Source organism: Callionymus lyra, chromosome 2, assembly GCF_982586985.1.
Source record: "Callionymus lyra chromosome 2, fCalLyr1.hap1.1, whole genome shotgun sequence".
NCBI classification, from domain to species: domain Eukaryota; kingdom Metazoa; phylum Chordata; class Actinopteri; order Syngnathiformes; family Callionymidae; genus Callionymus; species Callionymus lyra.
The window spans coordinates 17,134,221-17,156,596 of record NC_141819.1 but is presented as its reverse complement, the minus strand read 5'-3'; the positions used below and the strand labels follow the sequence as shown (position 1 = coordinate 17,156,596).

Below are 22,376 nucleotides of genomic sequence, written 5' to 3'. Positions count from 1 at the left end.
TATATCAACACGCTCGGGCCTTCACCTTCAACAACCACTTCTAGAAATGGATCATTTCCCCCTTTTTCCAAGCTTGGAAACCAGGGGGACAGTTGTAGGTGAAAACTACTCACACAACTGTGTTTGAAATCTTTTAAATGGCACCAATAAAATCAGGCGTTATTGAATCACTACTAAAAAAAGTAAATTTACAGAAGGAATATCAAAAGTCAGACACTTTTCAGCCATTGAGCAGATTTTTTGTTTCTTATTAACTGCATTTTTCATCAAGAGAATGTTTTTAGAAACACATGATCACGAGTCAATTGAAATCACTACAAGGTGAAGCTGCCAATTGTTGATGCTGATTCCGTTATCCATGAAAAACTTAGCCATTTTTTGTTGAACTGGATGAAGGAATAAACATTTGCACTTTAAACTTCTGAATTATTATTATTTTTGTAATATTATTAATTAATTATAACGGGGTATGATGCCACTGTTTGGCCCCCGCTCATTGTAAGGTAAGGTAAGGTAAGGTAAAACTTTATTGATCCCTCAGGAGGTCTCCTTTGGGAAATTGTTTAATTAATTGAATTGTCACATCATCAACATCAAGGCAATTTATGTATTTAATGTGGGGTAGGTGAAACTGGTTCAGAAAAAGAGGTAATCCATTTATATAATTTTTGTTCTATTGATTATTAGAGTCTTAAAAATGCATTATGTTTGGAATAAAGATTGTATTTTCTATAAAGTAACATTAGCTTGTGTCGCTTTATACCTTAAGATTCTTGTTTAAGGCACGTTTACTAAAAGAAAAATACCTGTAAACTAGTGGATAAATGTGTTATATCAAGATCTGTTTGTGAATATAATGCCTGCATTAAACTGGTCCCAGTGCAAAAAAGGTAGAGGACCCCTGAGTTAGAGTAAGCTACAACTAGAATGTTTAACCACTTTCTTCAGACTCTCCCCTGAAGTAGTTTTACTTGCTATTTTAATACAAGTGATCTCGTAAACGGTTGATTTTAGTTGGACTAGAACAGAGAAAGATAAAGAAAGAAAAATAAATAGAGTTTTAGGAAAACATTTTAACCACTTCAAATAGTATGTCCTGGATAAAGATATTTATGCAGACAAAAATGGATCCTAGAAGAGTTTATACTGTAGTGTAAATACTGTATATATATTTTTTGATTGGTATTTGACATTGATCTCATGAAATGATCAAGTGTGAGTGTGTACGTGGCAGAGCGACACTCACCTCTTGAGAGAGGAAGGGGATGATCTGAGCACAGATGGCGCTGAGACGCTTCACGATCTCCGCCTGTGAGCGAGACAGAAGAAGGACAGTCGGATGAGGATATTTCCTGCCATCACTTGCAGGAGGACGAGCGGACGAACACCGGGTCGTCGTAGCTTCTCATCAGCTTCCTAATGAGGCCGTGGACCAACATGAAGTGGTGACATGAAGACGGATCCGGCTGCTATCCCGGGTTCGATCACACACACATCTGAATTAGCTCGACTCCACAAACCCTCTCTCCCTCCTGAACACACACACTCGCACAAAAGCTGTTTTTCACGACTGAGAGGTGCTGACGGTTCAGAGTGTTCAAGGCCATTACATCTGTCCATTTTCAGAAACTTGTAAAGAAGAATGAAATGCTTATTTTTTTTTCCTTCTCAGTAATACACACACAAGTACACACACACGCTGACACCGCAAATAAAAGACGCACACGCTCTCACCTCCGTATACACACTGCGACTCAAGTAAACAACTATAGAATACAGCAGTCAGAACACAATGCAAGTCCACTAATAAAACCATACGCACACACTCGCTCTTCTGCACACACACACACACACACACTTACACACTCCCTCTGCTGTGTGTCTAATTCTATCTGTCTGAGTGCCCTCAGCCTCATTTTGTTCTCTTCTTCACTCAGCCGTCTCTTTCTCTACAACAGCTCTCACACTGAGCCATTATTACCCTATTCATCCTTCCTCCCATCTCCCTCGCTCCCATCTCTCGCTCATCGCTCCGCTTTGCATTGTTTTCTCCTTCCTCCGTTTTTTACATTTTCTTTTCTTTTTTTGTCATGGCGAGCCGCCCTGAACCTGTTTTACACTAACACCCTTTTGTACCTTTCATTTTACTGCCTTCTGTCAACAACAAAAGAGACGGACGAAAATCGACCTCGGTGAGTTATTTAATTACAATGTTGAAGTCTCTCATCACGACCATGTTTTCAACTTATTACTTTATAAAGCTCTCCCCCGTCTGAAATCTGGGCGAACGAGAGGTTACGAGAGCGGAGACCTTTATGTTGAAATAATGTCTCTACTCCTCCTCCGGCCAGCTGTAATCACAACCGCTTTGTTTATACATTGAGTCCCTTGGAGGATGACAATTCCAAGACAAACCCCTTTGTTTCACCAATCAGCAGGGATTCCGTGGTAATGGTAAACAAGATTCTATCTCCAGAAAACATTTTCTTTACCTTTAAGCAAAATCTTAAAATTAACCATTTAGATGGCCATGTAAAATGAGACGGTGGGCTTGATTTGGCCCCCAGCGCTTGAGTTTGTCATGTGTTTTAGAGTGAAATATTTCAAGATTAAAATGTATTATGACATTGTTATTGTCACACAACATGTACAGCTACAATCCTTTCCTTAAATAAGAGTTTTGATTTTTTTTAAGTCATTTTTTCGACCAGAATTCAACAAAATCTTGAGGTATGTGAAATAGGAAAAAACTAAATATTGCCTCAATCTTTCTCACCATCTAACCCGGAGCGAAACACGAGTTACGTCACCAGCGGAAAAAAGGAAGAGAACTTGTGACGGATACAAAAAGGAAGGAGATCCTCAGCTGATCAAACCCAGAGGGACGTGTGCAAACATGGAAACACACCGGCTGTCAGCACCAGCGTCGTCCTGTCACGTCTCTGACAGGATGATAATCACGACCGAGAGACATTTATATGATCACAGGAGCCGATAATGATGGGGCCCGGGATCGCGGGAAAGGTAAGACGGGAACACAGAACATAAGCAGGAACAAAGAAACCTCTGAAAACATCCTTCAAATACTCATGCATTGTGGTTTCATGATCCGTTTCTTCCTACGATGCTGGTAACATTGTCGTGGGCGTCACTCGTACGAGGAGTACTTTCCGGTGCTCATGGCATCCAGAGAGAAAAAAGACGTGAATGGACTATAAAAGAGCAAACCAGACAACATAAGGATCTCAACAGATGATAATTTAATGCTCGCCCAAGGGCCATATGTGGCTGTTTTCATTTAACATCAAAAGAAGAGAGAAAATATCTAATATAGCAGTTGCTTTTCATTCATACCAGTGTTGACAATATTCTAGGTGCAGATCTTTGTCACAAAACATTGATCTGATCAATGAAAGAAACAATATAAACCAGGTCTAAATTTAGACAATATTAACTTGGTGTAGATATCAACCCTTGCTTTGCTAATGGTTTATAATAATGTTAATTATGCTCTTTGTTCAGATAGAAAGTGAAAGTTTGAATTATTGATGACATACATTGTTCAGAGTAAACCAAATGATTAAGAAAAACAGACACCAGAGAGTTATAGAGCCACTTATAACAAAAAGACACAAAGGCATTAAAAAACAATTATACAAAAGAAATTCAACTAACTAACTAATAAAAAAACTAAAATATCCAGAGCGGCGAAACTCTGCATCCTCGAAGTCCAGAAAGGATGTGCACTAGTAGTAGGCTAACCAAGCTAACAACATGCGTATGGAAACTATCAAGTTTGCTTTTTTCAGAGCCGCAAAATCCTTTTAGAGTCAACGCTTCTCTGTTACTTTTGCAGCATGTTTGATTGGCTGAGCTACGGAAACGTGACGTCGCTGAAGAACTCGTCAAAAATCGACCCCAGATAGACCGGATATGACGAATGACGACACAAACCAAGATTATAATCAGAACGTGAATCAATGCAAACATAGTTTATCAGTAAGAAAACTTCTACAAACATACGACAACATCACTTTTGGTGATCATTTTCACACTTTATAGGAATAAATAAAGCTAAAGAATCGATGAACACAGGCAGGTCAGCGGGAGGACGGGGCCAGCGCCCCCTTTGGGCCAGTCGCCACTGATTTACTGTATACCGTGTTTCAACGCTGTGGACCAGATCTCATCCATTATTAACTCGTTGGTTCTGCAAGAATTGACGGGCCTACCAGGACTCTGACAAACAAACCATCAGCATTTTCAACTTTCATCAACGTCCGAGGACGTGTTACTGCAGCAGCACGACAACTTCAAATGCTCGGCTGATCATGGGTGGATCTAACAAAATATCAGATGGTATTATCACAGATGCACTGGAGCTAAAGAACAGCTCGGCAACCATGACGACTTCCAAGCAGGGATGGAGTGAAAAGATCACCAAAGTGGACCACATTAAAAGATCTTAGTCGACAGAAGTGCTGGAAAGAAAAGAGAGAAATTGTCTAAATGAGAGAAAAAGGTGCGACAAATGCTTTTTAAAGACTTGGGCTCTGAACAAAAATCGAGCCCAGAGACTTGGTCAGTACCAGGAGAGTGGAAGGCCAAGAAAAATAGTTTTCCATCTCCTTGGTGGTAAAGACAGAGAGCTCTTTCTTCTGCCAAGGAATTAAAGGGCACTGAGATATACATAAACCAAGACTTCTGTGAAGCCGTTAAGGAACGAGCTGAGAAGCTGCCAAAGTGAGAGAAGTAAGAAAGTGATCTTTAAGTGAGATGAACTGATCATCATCACTGGCCTCAGATCAGAGCTCAAATGTATCTTGTTGAGAGTGTAGTATTGGTGTATATGCAGGTAGTGCTGACGACAAAAAACAACTTATGATGCCAGATACTCAAATAGATTTTACAATTGATTATAACATCTCACTTAATAACCATCTTCTAAGACCACCAGTATATATTAAATGATCATTTATGACCCTTCATTTATTGATGGATTTTTACACAAGGGTTGTCAACAGTCCTGTGCTCATGGGTTGATACTGAACCAAAGGGTGTGATGGCTCAAATAAATTGGGGTAAAAAGGTTGCAGGTCTTTCCACTTCTCTTGGATACAGAAAGCTTTATTGTACTTTAAGGAATCTTGTGACCAAGGTCGGGAGAGTAGAAAAAAAACAAAAAACGCCATAAAATAAATGGAAACCACAAAATAGTTTCATACCTCATCCCTTCACGGTATGGTTACACAGATATAAAATAAAAAATGTTGATGAAATAATTCAATAATTCCCAGGTTTTTCCAATCATATTAAGGGTCATTTTTCACATCTATTGTCTTATTTGGTTTGACGGCCCCTAACAACATAATTTGGCCTCCTAGGAAGTGTTATTTTGTCTCCTAGATCATTTAAATTAAAAAATAAATGTCATAGAATTAGATAGTCATGCTAAGGGAGTGTACATTTTTCACATACAATACAAGTCAGCCATGTTCGTTCCTCCCGTCACTGTCACCGTTCACGTCTCCTCGTCTGACAGACCATCATTGTTTTGGTTCCTTCCAGCATCACAGCGAGCATCATGTGTTCATTTCCCCGAATGTGACGAGCACAGCTTCACTCTGGCACGATAGGTAGGAAACAATGCCCAGAGAGTCTCAGCCGGTGCCAGCCGACGCCAGAGTCCAACACGACCGAGCGAGCCAGCGTCGCCCAGGGACTCGTGGAGCGTCTGTGTGAGCGAGAGTGAGTCCAGGTCTGCTGTGCAGACACTGGATACTTTCAACATGAGCCGCCATCGCTGCTCGTCCTCGTCATTTATGAACCAGATTTATGAAACGTACATGTGTGCAGGAGCCACATGGGGCTTTTTTGGGCCTCAATCTGGTCCTAACAACACATTTCATAATCAGGATTGCTTAAATACTTCGTCACTATTTTTCTTTAGAAAAAATTAAAATGAGAATAAAGGAAAAAAAAACTTTCTACAGTATATGTATATATATATATGTAGTATATGTTTTATATTTAATATTAGCAGTTCTTTGTTTCGGTGAAACATTTATTTTTTTAAATATTGTATGTATACAGTAATATATAATATACGCATGATATATTGTATGTATAATATATTGTATGTATGAAATATTGTATGTATAATATTCAATGTACAATGTATAATTGTCTGCACTTTCCTAAATGTTAAAATAAGTATAGATATATATTTTTATCAAGCCTTTTAACCTTGACCTTTACAGAATATTTCTTCTTCTTTATAAATAAGTTCTACTCATTAGAAACCAGTATTCCAAAATATCAGGTAATTCTTTAATTATTTTGACATGTTTTGATCATTTATAGAGCTTCATGTATTATAGTTTTATTTGGAAAATCCATTAAGAAAATATGGATTAAAGAATATTTTTACACTTTTACTATCCTTATCCTTATTTAAAAAAAAACATTTCTACACATTTAACAAGGAATGTTAATTATTACATCAAGGATGCTGTGAGTTGGTCGTCAGTGATGAACAAAAGACGATGAGTGGATCCATCTTTTCATCTCCTCTAACAATCGACGCCTTCTTTGAGCGGAATATTTGAAGCCAGTGACAAATGAATCACCTGACGGAGGTGAAACTCTCCTCCTCTCTCCGCTTTTTCCTCGCAAGCCAATCAGCATCCAGCTCTCCTGCGCTCGCTCTCCGTCCTCCCTCGACACACATGGCCTTGCTCTCTTGCTCTTCCCCTCCTCTCTCTATGCCCTCCTTCTCTTTCATTTTCTCTCCTGATCTATCTTTCTGCCCTGCTTCTCTCCCAGAGACTCCCTCCTCCCCCACTGTCTTCTCTTTCATGCTCTGTCTTGTTATTTTGCTCTCTTCTCCTCCCTCTCTCCCTCTCTCTCTCTCTCCCCCTCTCTGGGCAGGTTGCCATCTCATCCTCCCTGGCACTGAGCCAGCTCCTCCTCCCTCCCTCCCTCCATCCCTCCCTCCATCCCTCCCTCTATCCCTCCTGCCCTCATCCCCTTGCCTATGATTGATGGCCCTTCTATTCTGGAAACAGAGGAAGAGAAAAAAAAGGAGAGAAAAGTACAGGCACACACATGCACGTTCATCCTCCAAATTTGGCAAAAACAAAATAGATATTATAAACACCGGCGCCACACAAAACACTTGAGAGAGAAGAGAACAAAAATGTTCATTTAACAGTGAGCCTGATGTAAAAAGAGCTTTGGATTACACAAGAAAAATCAAATACATATGGAGGTGAAAAAATCCAGCCAATCAACGTCATACATTCGGTCTCTGCAAATGCTACATGAACACAATGTCAAAATAATGTGTGTATATATATATATATATATATATACATAATATTTATTCTTCTTTAAAAATAAATTCTACTCATTAGAAACCAGTATTCCAAAATATGAAGGTAATTCTTGAATTATTTTAATATGTTTTTGATCATTTATAATATATATATATATATATATATATATATCTTAAATACAGTTGTTTCAAAATAATCTTGTCTAAAAATCCATAAACAATATCATATTAAAAAGAACTAACGCAAAAATACATAGGCTATTATGTTGTGTTTTTTAACTTTATAATGTTTTATCAGCAGATTTTTTAACACAATTATTTTCTTTGTTTCCCATTTTCATATTGATATCCTTGTTTTGTTTTTAATATCAATTCCAGATCTCTCTCCTTACACTTCTAGGTCCCACCTGTGACACCCATATTCTGATTTATTTTTATTTTTTCCCACCAATATAGTCTTAAGTAAACTGTATCTTGAGATAATATTGTTATGATATGACACTTATTATTAAATCTGATTCATTTGGATCCAGCTAAGGACCCATCACTGCTCCTGATCCAAACACAACTTGCTTGTCTCGTATTGATCCTCATCTTGTCGTCCAGTCACAGGCGCGCGATCAACACCCACAACAGTCCGATAAGCCAATAAAGTCGCCGATATTTCCCGCCAGTGTGACAAAGTCATTATGTTAAAAGGTTGTCTCACTGGGAATTGTATCACTTCTTCCCACATTTTACATCCTCTTTCCTTTTGTCCACTTTTTTTTCCCCAGTCGTTCCTCAGGAGTGACATCACACTCCACGTCTCTTCACCTCATTATTCACAAATGAGCTCGGTGACCCTCGTGCGCGACAACATAAATAATAACTGAGCGAAAGATCATGATACGAGCCGATGAGAGACGACGAACACACACTTGTTGACCCGCACGAGCAGGAAAGAGCTCATTTGTCATCTTTAACAAGAACCAAAAGAGCTGGTGGGACTCGTACCTTCACTGAGTCCTACTGCTCAAACTTCTTTAAATAAAATACATTTTCTCGTTGAACTCGGAGAGCAAAGACATCCAAATAATTGCAGGATTACAAGCAGAATAAAAAATGAAGTGCTAGTAACACATTTACATCCGAAACGTTGTATCTATAGAGGTCGATCATCAGGAGAGAGATTATATTCTGACCATGAACAACCACAATTGTTTTTCTGACATTAAGATGTTGCTGCTCTGAAGGACTTTCTCGACCTACTTAACATCTACAGCGATAAGAAAATACCATAAATAAATAATAATATATAGGGTATCCCCAAAGCATTTGAATCTTGAATCTCACAAGTTAAATTTTTATTTTTCTGCTCACTGGAATATTGTGTGTATAGCATTCCTGAAGCAGTAAAATGTAAAAGTCCAAATTCATAATTTAATAAAAGAATTAAATCGCCATTTTTCATTTTTAGAATAAAATACCGGTATGTATTAAAATAGGTTTAAGATTGTACCACAGTGGTGGTTATTTATTTTACCCGTTTATATTGTTGTTTTCTGTTTATAGTATTAACAAAAGCTACCATTAATTTATCAGGCAGTTAAATTACGTTTGGAATGCTTGAAAAACAGAAGAAAGAGAAAGAACTCAAGATGATGTGATGCCACAGATGGAAATGAATATAACAAATAATACAAACAAACATTTGCAATTATAATAAACATAAGACAACAATTATCTTTAACTCCACTAATGAAGGAAACAAAACGATACACAATAACACTTGAAGATAATGTGTTTCTTAATCAATAAACTTAACGTCCACATCTATGAATGAACAAACCTGATCCGACTATAGTGAGAATTCATTTATTCTACGATAATATTTGCAAAGGTTTGTTTCTGATGACATCACCCGACGGAACGCCGCAGTCATAAAAACGACTCCGGGTGTCTTTCATGTGGATTCTCCGATTGGAAAACCGGCTTTTTTTTCTGACGATCCCGACAGCACTTGATCTCCATGAGAGGGGGACATAAAACTGATATTGCAAAAGACACTCGGGAGGAGAGAAGAAGCAGAGAAGCTCGATCCTATTAGGAAGCACAGCAGTGAGTTCAAGATGAAGGCATCGCTCACCTCCTCTCTCTCTCTTTTTTTTCCTCTAATTCTCTTCCTCTCAGGGACGATGATCAATGACACGACACCCTCCTTGCAGACACACACAGAGATGCTAAAACGCTCACACCAGTTAGGCGAGAGGACGAGCAGACGTTTTTAATCAAGACAATCGCTCGCCGGCGTCTTAACCCTCTAATGGCTTCCTGCGTCTCCACTGGTTATTTCTGCAGGGCTGTTGTTTCATGTTCCACTTAACTGCGCCCTGAATGGAATTGCTGTTTACAGTGGCGCTCAGACCAACACATGACGGGACGGATCCGGAGCGATCCACACATGCGGGTCGGAACACACACAGGCCTTCTAGTGTGTGCCGGTGGAATGAAAGGATGAAAGAGGGAAGGACGGCAGTTTTCTCCGTCCTCTGTGGTCTGTCGGCTGACTGCGACTATCACGCCGCACATCGCTTCCTGGCCTCGCACACACACACACACCGCACTCACACACACACAAGGCTTGAAAGACGGGAAGACGGTGTCGCCCGAAGAAGAACCACTTGAAAGAAAACATCCGAAAGTTCATCAACATGACTTGAAAACCATGTTTCTGAGAGTAAAAATATGTTTTATCCTAACAAGCAAGTAACTAGTTAACGATCTGTGGTCAGGAAAATTTCCCAGACTTTGGTTTTCTGTCTCTCTGGAGGATCCTGGGACGTCTTCAACAGGACAATACAAATGATCTCAAACCAACTCCTTTATGCTTCCATGTCATCTGTACGACTCAATACTTTTCTTAGCGTATGAAAGATTTATGATCGACACGAGCTCAACGATCTGTTTCTTATTCTCAACATCACCGGATCATTTCAATGAGATCCATTTTGCTAATAGACGGGAAACCACTGACCTTCACAAAACCTCCTTGGCGGAGGTAATAAAGACACCGAAGACTGCACATTAGGGATTGGCAAGAATATGGCAATACTTATCACAAACAGGTGTATATATTGCAATACTGCAGTACAAGGATTTACTGTATATCTCTATGCTGGAGTCGACTGTATCCTCTCGTCCTCAGTCATAAACTGAGGGATTTCAAGCTTCATTTTTTTTTTTTTTTTTTTTTTAGAAACCCTTATTAGTCCCGCGAGGGGAAATTCAGCCATTCACACACTGATGGGAGTAGGCTGCACACTTGCGCCAAGTTCACCATCAGGAGCAATCAGGGTAAAGTGTCTTGCTCAGGGACACAACGACACAAGCTTGTCTGGAGCTGGGATTGAACCTGCAACCTTTTGGACTGCAGGCAACCACTCTACCATCTGAGCTATGTCGCCCCATCTAGCTGCGCAGAACAGAATGACTGCCACCCTCTAGTGGTCGGAAGTTTAATTGCAAAAGAAAAATGAACAAACAACGTTTTTTTTTATTTTAAATTATTTAAATTAATTGTTAAAAAAAATAGTTTTTTTTTTATTTTACACACACATTATTGAACTATAATCCATAAAGAGTATGTATGAAAAAAAAGAAAAATGTGAAGTTCTTACAAATATCAATACTGTATCGTGAAAAAGAATATCGTGATATATCGCCGTGTGAATATTTTCTAAAACCACTACTGCAAAAATGTGTATTGTCAAAACACCATTGTCATTTTTTTGCTCCTGTGAACGAAACATCTATTTTAAATATTCTTAAATTAAACTGAATTTGTACAGAAGAGCAAAATATTAACACAGATTATGAGTCAGTTTTTAACGTAGTTTGACAGACAACATGTACTGTTTTCGAAATAAGAACGATGCCTTCGACAGGCGTATCAGAAAGAAAGACTTTCCAGAGAAAACGTGCGAAACCTAATCATAGCCGTAAATGATTAGACGAGCTCGAGGACGACAGGCGAACACAGACAGGATGATTAATGGAACACCAGTGGAGTGGCAGGAGGCTGAGGAGTCTCAGAGCGCCTGTTGCCGCTCGAGTCATGCTAACACACCAGCGCCTGTTGCCGCTCGATTCATGCTAACACACCAGCGCCTGTTGCCGCTCGATTCATGCGAACAAACCAGCGCCTGTTGCCGCTCGATTCATTCTAACACACCAGCGCCTGTTGCCGCTCGATTCATGCTAACACACCAGCACCTGTTGCCGCTTGATTCATGCGAACACACGAGCGCCTGTTGCCGCTCGAGTCATGCTAACACACCAGCGCCTGTTGCCGCTCGAGTCATGCTAACACACCAGCACCTGTTGCCGCTCGAGTCATGCTAGCACACCAGCGCCTGTTGCCGCTCGATTCATGCGAACACACCAGCGCCTGCCGACAGGTGCGAGAGAGGCTGGTACAGACATGAAGGTAAGAGGAGGAGAGGAAATAAGGGCAGATGCTGTTAAATCTATTCATGATTCATTATTTTCACAGCAGATCAGAGCCCACAGCCTTGATCTCTCTCTCTCTCTCTCTCTCTCTCTCTCTCTCTCTCTCACTGTAGTCTTTATCTCCCTCAGAGCTTCCTGTTTACTTTTAAAATGAATCCACATTTTACTTCTAACATTTTAAAAGTCTTTCATTAAAATGATTCAAGATTTTCACGCTTCCGTCTCTTTTTTCACCCACTTTTAATCCACCTATTTCCTTCTTTTCTATCCGAGATCAATTCTACGCTTTTGTGTTACTTTATTAGGATTCCTCGTTCCGTCTTCATCATCTGTCACTCTTTTATCAGCGTCCTCCCTCTCTCTCTCGCCACTTACCTCTCTCCCCGCCCGCCGCTCCTCTCTTATTCTTTTAGCCCCGACTGTAGCTTTTTCTTCTTCTCTGTCACTGGCTCACTTATTTTCTTCCCATTTTATCATCCTCTGTCTCCTCTGCCATCTTCCTCCTCCTCCTCTCTCCTCCTCTCTCCTCTCAGAGGTGCAGCCAGACAAACGTTGACAGTCCAGCTCTGCTGCCCGACAATTCTCTCGGCATTTGTCTTCAGTCGCCTCTTTTTTGCTCTGTGTCTGCGCTGATAAAATGTTCCTTTCCTGGCAGGAAATCTTTTGCTTTCAATGGTAAAAACATGTATTTTTGACAAAGACTGATCAGACTAAGATAATGATGATCAGTCCATCCAGCTCTGCTCTTGTAAACAAACACTAAAAGCTTCAACTAACGTGTTGATTTAAGTGTCTTAAATAGATGTTGGACTCTATTGTATCATCAGTGTCTGTTTGTACAAAACTCTCTTTTTATTTAAATATTTACATAAGAAAATGTGCTTAAGCCCCGCCCACTGAAAAAACACACTTTGTTTTTCTGGAGATGAAATCTTGTTTAACACTACCACACCCACTGTGCTGTAATTGGTCAAACATTGAGGTTTGTCACTGTGCGTCTTCATTCCCTTTCCAAGTTTCCACATCCAAGGGACTCGTTGTATAAACAAAGCGGGGCTTGATTTTCTAGCTGGCTGGATTATTGTGCTCTAGTGATTCTAAGTAAAGTAATTTTACCTTAAAAAATCTTAAATTTTTGGTTAAATGAGATTCTCTTGCAGCAGTTCAAGTTCTGTTGAGTGACTTTAATCTTAAATTCAATTTAGTTTCTTGATAGCTGAACTCACAGAGGAAGCCTTAGCTAGAGGCTAACTTGAGTGAGTTTCATTTAAGAGCTCTGCCAAAAAACATTTAATTATTAAAATCTTGCCTGAAATAAAATACATGAAGTGTTTCTTTTGACAACGGTGAGACTAAAACTGTGATAGACAGTGGAAATCAGTTTGACTTTTGATGAAGGCGATTCCTTCAGGAATAAGTTCAGTCTCTTACCTGTTTGTGCATCTCGATGTTGAGGCCGTAGGACATTTCGTAGTACTGTGAAGACACAAAAGACACTTTAGATTTCATGATAGCAGACTTGCTCTTTTAAATAAAAACACATCCATATGCATAAACTCCAAAACTGAAAAAAGGCAAGAAATTCTTCAAACCAAAGTCTGCCTTCCAAATATTTAGCACCATTAACCTGAAGTTTATTTTGGGACTGTAAAGAGAACTCGGATGCAGACTGTTGTTCTCCATCTGGCACCTACATACAGTTGAAGGTTCAACATGGATTAATTTGTCTCATTACAAACCAATTAAACAGAAAATTGTAGGAACAAGGGTTAAATGTTTGAATCTGTTTTAAGGAACGTAGAGCAACAAAGGCATTAGTACTCGATTGAAGACACATAATCCGTCTGTTAATCTAATCACTCTTCACTTAAACCATTTCAGAGAGTCAACAGGTCAACAGGACTAGAAATCTGTAAAAGACTCAAAGAACACTTTGAATATAAACCTTCAGTTCTATACTGTACATACTCAGCCCTCTACAGTGTTTCATTCTGTACTTTTCCGGGGAAAATCACATTTAATTAATTTTCATTTAATTGAAAACTTAAAAATATCACAAAAAAATATGTATGAAATTTTGACAAATTTCCGACATTTTTCTTAGCGACCTCCTTAAGAAAAACGGCCACATTAGACATTAAAAAAACAATGTGTTGAGCCACAATCCTCCTGCGGTGGAGTCTGGCAAGATGAGTCGACAGAAACAATGTTCCTGCACAGAACAACAAGAAACACAATTGTGCATTAAAAACAATAAAGCCAGGATGACGCCACCATGCTGTCCACGAGCCAAACCACCTGCGGATCTGAAGGTAGGAAATGTGTTGTTCTCTGTCGGTGCATCAATAATGGATTGTTGTCTTGTTGTCGTGATGAGAGAGGCAGCTGCTCCTGGATCAGCAAACCTCTGAGATGAGAGATACCTCTCTCTCTCTCTATCTCTCTCTCAATTTACTCCCTCTCTTTTCCTCGGTGATCCTGGCTGCTCCATCGTTCAGAGATGTCAGTCTGTCAGTGTTCTTTCACGCTCCTTCAGTCACTGCTCTGTTTCCTGTCTTGCCGGACACATCAGTAACCTGTACGTGTTCACATGTTTGGTGTTGTCGGCCGAATAAAAAAAGCGTGAATCCTGCGTCAGTGCACTGCTCAACACAGACACGATTTGAATAGTTATTCAAGCAGCAGAAAATAACCTGTGTCTTGAATGTTGTTTGTTTCTAGTTTCTCAGAGAAAGTTTTAAATATTTGAATATGGAGATTAGCTTGGAAATCGAGCCCCCTGATAGGTCAAGATGATAAATGAAAAATCCTTTATTTTGTCTTTAAGGTGTGAGAAAATATAAATTTAGGAAAGAAAAAAGTGAGATATTTCTGTTGTAAAAAGTACATATTAGAGAGTGCAGTTTTTTTCTCTATATTTGTATGTTTTGTTTTGTAGTAGTTCAAAATATTTTTAATTGAACATTCAATTAAATTAAGTATTTAATGAACAACGGGAAGGAAAACTGCTCACACTCTCATGACAGATCAGGTTATAAAATATAAGAGAAAAATCACTCGACGTATCAATGAGACACAATGTTTATATCAGCAAATAAATCCAACAATTTAACAGGATTTTTTTTCACTATTTATCTATTTATTCATTTCGACTTTCATATTAAAATTGTTATTTGTTTTGTTTACTTTAGCTTGATTAGGAAGATTTATTTTCACTTATATGAAGCTCATTTGAATCACTATAAGAAGGACAGAAAAGAATTTCACTTGTCATATGTCTAAAACATTTTCTTGACCCGTCAATCAACTTTTTCTCTTTTATCTGCATCCATTCATCTTGTTTCCAGCACGCTTATACATACAGAAGCATCTTCAATTTCATGTCCACTTTTCTGCTATCATTCGTCCGGCTCTCGCTATTATTTTCCATACATTCACTTTCCGTTTCCATTTTCCACTCGACTGCCTCAGCGGGTATGTTTGTCATTTCTGGTGTTTTTTTCAAGTGCTCTCTTCTCTGCTTTAACCGCCTTTGATTTCCGTCATTTAGGAATTCTCCATTTTCCAAATGAAAACACACGAAAGGACACGTGTTTTAAAAAATAATTGACTTTGCAGATGTAGGAACGACATACATGTTTGACACGAGACTTCACAGATGACGAGACGGTGAGAGCTTTCTTCTCAAGAAGTTGTCTTTTTTTCTTGTTGCTTCTACCCATCTCTACCTCCGTCATCCCTCTCTCCCTCAATCTTTCTACTTCTGTCATAACTGCTCGTTTCTACTCGCTCGCTCGTCTCCGGCGACATTCACTTTTCAGTAAGAGCGGTTTTCCTGGCAAGTACTTGAAAGCAACATGTGAAGTCAAATCCCACAAGACGTCAGCAGAGAATCTCTCTTTTCAATCAAACAATGTCTTCATGGATTTAAAGGAAACTCTGCTCTTGTATTAAGTTATAATTGAAGTTACTGTTGATGCATAATTGCATGCGATACAAGTTTTTAGTTCTAATGTGTTGATGTAAGTGTGTCTTAAATATATGTTGGACTCTATTGTATCATCAGTGTCTGTTTGTACAAAACTCTCTTTTCATTGAAATATTTACATTAGAAAATGTGCTTAAGCCCCGCCCACTGAAAACACATTTTGGAGATTAAATCCTGTTTACCATAACCACACCCACTCTGCTGTGATTGGTCAAACATCGAGGGTTGTCACTGCTTGTCATCAATCCCTGACATAATGAAGCCATTATTACATCATAATGGTATCCGCTCTCGTAACCTCTCGTTTGCCGAGATTTCAGACAAGGGAGAACTTTATGAAGTAATAACTTCAAAAAGAGGTTAGAAAGTACAACACTTTACAGTGTTCCAAATAACCATCTGGATCCACAAATACTTTTAGGATGAATCACCATTTTATGCAGTTAGCTGTGCAGTTACTGTAACACTACGGCCACCTGCTGTCTCATTGAGTACATAGCAGTGAAATATTTAAAATGCTAAAAAAGGCAATTGAATCATTTTTATAAAAGTGACTAAAAAACACTATGTTATTGTAAAAGTGGGTGGAGGTCTGAATACTTTTCTAATTTGAATGATAAATAATTACATTTTCAAAGCTCCGACTTTTGTTTTAAGTAAAAGCATCGACCCTCACCCTTCCTTCAAAGCGAGAAAATATGTTGCAAATTTAACTTCAAACAAGCACTTAATTTCACACGAGAACAAAAAAACAAGTTTAATTTAAAGGAAGCGAAAACACACAAGTGATCAGTCGCCCTGTGGGTGTTTGCTCGACAGCGGCGAAGTGACGATGTGTTATTTTCGCCTGCTGATCAGCAAAAAGCTCTGTGGGAGTCTGAGCTCACTTGAAACATCCGCAGTGGTTTCAGCTGCAGAGCTCTCGTGTGTGCACTCGCTGCTACCTGCTCGCCGTGAAAATGTTTTAATTAAAACATAAGTGAGCCAAACTATTTTAGAGGGAGAACCAACAGTTTTGTGCTGACATGCAAATTGAACTGCTCCTTTATCAGAAAACTGCTTTTTTTTTTCTCTGCTGGAGGCAAGAGTCTCATTCATCAAGAAAAACAACCATTTACTCACAAAAGAATCCTTCTGACGTCCTCTGCTGTGAACGACACCAGGACCGACTGCATCATAGTAACTGTACGCGATATTATATTGTACTCATAATTGTTCTTTAACTAATCAAAAATATTTTAATCCAATCAAGAGTACTTTCGTTGAATTTCTGGTGTGTATTGGTAAGAATCTTGCAATACAATACATATCAGGACAAAAGGGAAATAATACGATATATTGTGATACTGTAGTATTGAGGATATATTTGTAGTATTGTCCGTGTACTTGTGTTGCTGTATCTCTGGTGTTGCAAAATGTACAGACCACATGACTTTTGACGAAGTCGTAACTGATTTCATTTGTTTTAAACCAAAATATGTCCGAACATCAGCTTTAAAGCTGATGTTGTGTTGACTGTATCCTCTCGTCCTCAGTCATTGACGGTACCTTCCGGGAATACATTGTTCCTTTAGCTGCGTAGGACGTAATGAATGCTGCCATCTGGCGTCCAGACGTTTAAATGAAACAAAGACATTAATTGTCAACAAAAAAATTGAATTATTATATTTTATAAACCATTAATTATAATATTAACCATAAAATAACTATTATAAATTATAAGTACGACAGCTGCAGCTCAAGAATTGAAGGAATTATTTGATCTTAAACTGATTTTTTCTACCTAAAAATATTATCGAAAATAAAAAAACTTCCATGATTAAAGAAGTCAAACCATTCTGGGTTTTTTTTTCTTTCAAATGATCACGAAAGAAAAAGAAGTTAATTCTGATGTGGAATACGAGCGGCGTCTTGTAGCTGCTTGTGCTCTGATTTATAAAGACAACCTTGAACACGGATACTATGAAGGCAATCACTGTTAATATTTGCAAAACTCTGCCCTCGCTTGTGCATAACAGCAGCTTAATATTCTGACGGATCGGTGGCTCATCTCTCCAGGGTGATATTTTTATCTACTGGCAGAATGTTAACAGGCATCAGAGGTCCGTCAGGGTATCAGCGAGTGACAACCAGATCCATCACCCAAAACAACACCTGAACGACCGCGTTGGTGTCGTACAGATGCGACGGTGACACTGTGTTGCGAGGGAAGATGGTCCACTTCCACGATGACTCAATCCCTGCCTCTGAATATGACTGGTCTTCAAATATTTAATCCGAGAACACTTAGCGACGAGCAAGAAGCTCCTTCCTGGTGCATATTTAACGCGACTCCTGTTATTCCACGTCATCCGTCCACCTTCGTTCCATTTTTAACTCGAATCACCGAACACATCCGCCACTTGTTTGTCATTTTGCCCTCCATCCCTGTGGTCTTCCAGTCTCGCTCTTTGTCATAACGTCTCACGTCTCTCGCCCCAATTCCCTTAAATACTTCACCGCTCTCTCTCTCTCTCATTGCTCTCAGTCGCTCGGCCCAGTCTTCGTGGAGCAGCCTGGGACTGTGATATTGCTGAGGAGAAGGTTTGTCAGTCTCCATCACACTGACGGAGGACGAGGAGGAGGCTGGCAGCAACACACACATTTGTATGTGCTCACAACATCATCAATACTCACGCATCCTTGGCCAGACACACACTCGTCGACTTGCCTGAGGTTTATGTGCTCAGACAAACACACACACACCTGGTTACTAAAGTTCAACGTGAGCTAAAAAAAAACAACTGACAAGACGACGGAAAAATTGTTTTTTTAGGAAATGAAATGTACAAAATAATAATACTTGCAGGAACCCATAAATCCTTCTTATATTTAAACTTTTTTATTTTTACCATCTTCATCCCACATGAACCTTATTGGTCGTTTTTCTTTTACCATCAACTGACATCTGTAAACTTCTCGGCTTCAGTTGTTCCTCTGAGATTTTTAAGGCAAATAAAAGTATTTTTTATTAAGATTTTTAGTGATTTTTATGACAGGTAAGATTGTCATAAAAGCTCATAGAACTTTGGTCCGAATCAACAAGAGAAGGGAAAACATTTACCAACATTAACCTTTCTTTAGTTATCTGTATTTTCTTCTTTTTTTTAACTAAATTGCTCACATGCTGTCTTCAATTATTCCGTCTTTATTTTGTCAATATTCATAAACTTCCAACTTCACATCCTCTTGTCCTGACTTCATATGGAATATTAATCAAGACAGATGTTTGGAAAGAACTTGATCCACTGTTTGGTTGGAGATGTTTCTTTCTTACAAATACCTTCATTTTTCTAATGGTTCCTTTCTTTACTTTTCATTCTGCGTAAAGTTCAACTAATGTGTTGATTTAAGTGTGTCTTAAATAAACTCTATTGTATCATATGTGTCTGTTTGTACAAAACTCTCTTTTCATTTAAATATTTACATTAGAAAATGTGCTTAAACCACTAGAAATAATCTGTTTTTCTTGAGATTAAATCTTGTTTACCATAACCACACCCACTCTGCTGTGATTGGTAAAGCATGGAGGTTAATCACTGTGCATCATCAATCCTGGAAATCGTCACCTCCAAGTCATTTGTGTATAAAGAAATAAGTGGGTCATTCTTCGCTGCTGCAAAAAGAGCGAAAACCCATTATTACGTCATAATGGACTCCACTCTCGTAACCTCTTGTTCGCAGAAATTTCAGACGGGGGAGACTTTTATAAAGTAATAAGTTCAGAACATCGTCATGATGACTTACTGCATCTTAGAAAGGAAGTGGATTTCCTGGACATTTTGTCATTTCATTGTTGACCCCTCTATTCTGTTGTTTCCAGCGGTTGATTGTGTATATATATTTGCATTATATACGTACATTATTCCATCTCAAGAAAAGGTCTCCAGCCTTTATACTACAATTTGGATTTACACATGGCACTGCAAAATTTCATAAATCCTAAAAAAAGATATATTCCTGATTGAGAGTCAAGACTAGTAAATTCCGTTCAGCCCTCCCACATTTGCCATTTCCCATTTCCTCTCCGTAATGCCACGGCGTCGCAGCCCCAGCGAGTCAATAAGCAAGTTGAAAGCTTCCGGCGGTGCGGAGATAATGTGTAAAACACCGGATCGGACATGATTAAATGAAAATATTGCCACCTAACTGAGAAACAAACATCAATTCTTGCGCGGCGTCGGGTGATAAAGCCCCGAAGCCCTCGTAAAAATCCACATGCATCAGCCCTGGTATCATCTTGTGTAACTATTTCCCCACTTTGCAACCCCTGGCTGTCATATTTAAAGAGCTTAAAAGTGATGAATGGTAATGCAAGAAGCCGTGAGTGTGGTGAGCGGCGCCCCGGTCTGTGGAAAGAAGCTTCAGTGTGGATGACAGGCCTAACCATCTAAATATAGCCTTCTGGGTTATCTCCTCTGTGGGCGCAGCCAGTCCATTGTTACTTCACATTATTTACGTGTCTGTGCATGTCCTCCTCTCTATCTGTCTCTGCTTTCACTTCACACCCACCGCACAAACACATCTCTTTATCTGCCGGCTTCACATCCATGCTTTCCCCTCATCTTTCCCTCCTAATTTCATTTAACATCTTAATTTCATCGCCAGCGAAGTCCCAGTGTGGTTTTTCCACTCGTCCTTTAACACCATCTCTGAATAAGATCTCTGTCTCGATCTCTTATTACCCACGCTCCATCTCTTCCCCTCTGTAGTGGCTCCCTTCTTCTTCTTCCCTCTGAACCCTTTCATTTGAGAAATGCATCTTTAATTTAAGCCTTCCCTTCAATTTCCTCACCCTATATTTGAAGAAGTGTTTTCACTCCGCGACCCATCCGACACGAAAACGATCCCCACCCTGTGTGTGTGTGTCAGCGTTCTGTGGTGTCGCTGCTGAACAGACATGGCTATACACTCGTACGTTAAATGGGACACAAAACAATCCCTGGAAATATCAGGAAATAAATATCATTGTGAGCCTCTGTTGTAGTAAATCTATGTTCCCTCCATCATCTAAAGGGGGCGGAAGAAAGGGTCGTATCCAGTTGACCGTCTGGGACTTTTATCTCCTGAGACACCAAACAAGTGGATTAAAATAAATTGATAGAAATTGATTGATCTTTTGTTTTTAAAGATCCTTTTCTTCAGAATCTCCCACAAAGCTACGCCTCCAGAACTGCATCTCATTGATTCTCTATTCTTTCCTTATGGTTGATTCAGATAAGAAAAATATCTAAACAACCAATATGATCATAGTTTCAAGTCATTTTTATCAGCACACCTTCACACCTTTATCACTAGTTAGTTTGGCAATTATTCCAGTATTGTAGCAAAAACAAGTATACTATCAAGTGTACTATCTACGAGTACAGTTACAAGTATTTTTGAAGTTTACTTTTTACGTACTATACTTACTAAAGTGTGTAATGATTTACTTATTATCAAGTATATTTTCTGAAACGTACTTCAAGTAAAATACTTTTATTAAGCAACTGAATCATTGTGATGATCCACAACTAAACTGTGCAAAGGATTATGGGAGAGGCTGATGGGTGACAGAAAACAGACTTTTGGTTTTGATATTTGGATACACATATTGAACCGTTCATTTTTTGTGAAACAATAGACGGGCCCAGAATCAAAGACGCAAATCGGCTCAAACACGACCGTGTCCTTGTCTGTCTTGTGTTTGATTCATCTTTTGTACATCTTCATGTACGTCCAGGATCTACAGGGGACTAATGGTGGCTCAGTGGTCACTAAAGGTTTGTGTTGGCTTCTTGTTTTATCTTCCTGGTTAAGACAAAAATTATCTCAGCAGTTTATATAAAAACCTACATGTGACACAAACTCCCCCAGTTACGTAGTGTTGAGCATTCAAATTTAAACCAACATTACAGAAAAATAATTGGTCAAATGTTACATATTGTTGCTTAAATGAGTAATTAATGAGTAGAAGTGAAAAATTTAGGTTCCCCTCCTGTTTGACTTATTTAAATGTAGCACAATTTACAGTGAGTTTACTGGGGTTTAGAGAAGTATACTTCACCCACTGAAGTATAGTACAATAAACCAAAATATGTACTTAAATATATACCTAATATATTGGTAGTATTGTTGAGAATACTTTTGTGCACTGTAGACTTAGAGTTTACACCTAGTACACTGGTAGAATATAAGAGTATACTTGAATGTTGTGTAAACCCTAATATGTTCCAATTTAGTCTGAGGAAGTATCAAATTAGTATACTTTTAGTACATGATGAGTACATATACCCAAGTATAAATACTATACTTATAATCAACCATAATTATAATCAAATTAAAAATAAAAGTATATTATTTTTTGCTAAGCGATGAGCGGAAAGAAATATATTTGATATGATGACATTTAAAATAAAGAACTTCAGATTCACGTCGTATTACAGCAGATAAACACTAGCGTTTTCTACACAAGTCAGTACAAACAATAACAAGATAATATGAAAATAAAAGTTAGACTTACATGTCTGACTTCTTGAAAGC

At 38.8% G+C, this 22,376-nt stretch overlaps 1 protein-coding gene across 3 annotated transcripts in view; it reads right to left on the bottom strand.

Annotated features, from left to right (window-relative positions):
• tle2b (TLE family member 2, transcriptional corepressor b) overlaps positions 1-22,376 on the bottom strand; it is a 60,468-nt gene that overhangs the window by 20,699 nt on the left and 17,393 nt on the right. For all 3 annotated transcript variants that reach the window (XM_087783758.1, XM_087783761.1, XM_087783759.1), the window contains exons 4-5: positions 13,259-13,303; positions 1,247-1,309 (exon numbers count right to left, since the gene is read on the bottom strand). In XM_087783758.1, the coding sequence (XP_087639884.1) occupies positions 1,247-1,309; positions 13,259-13,303 (108 nt within the window). The remainder of the gene's footprint in view (positions 1-1,246; positions 1,310-13,258; positions 13,304-22,376) is intronic.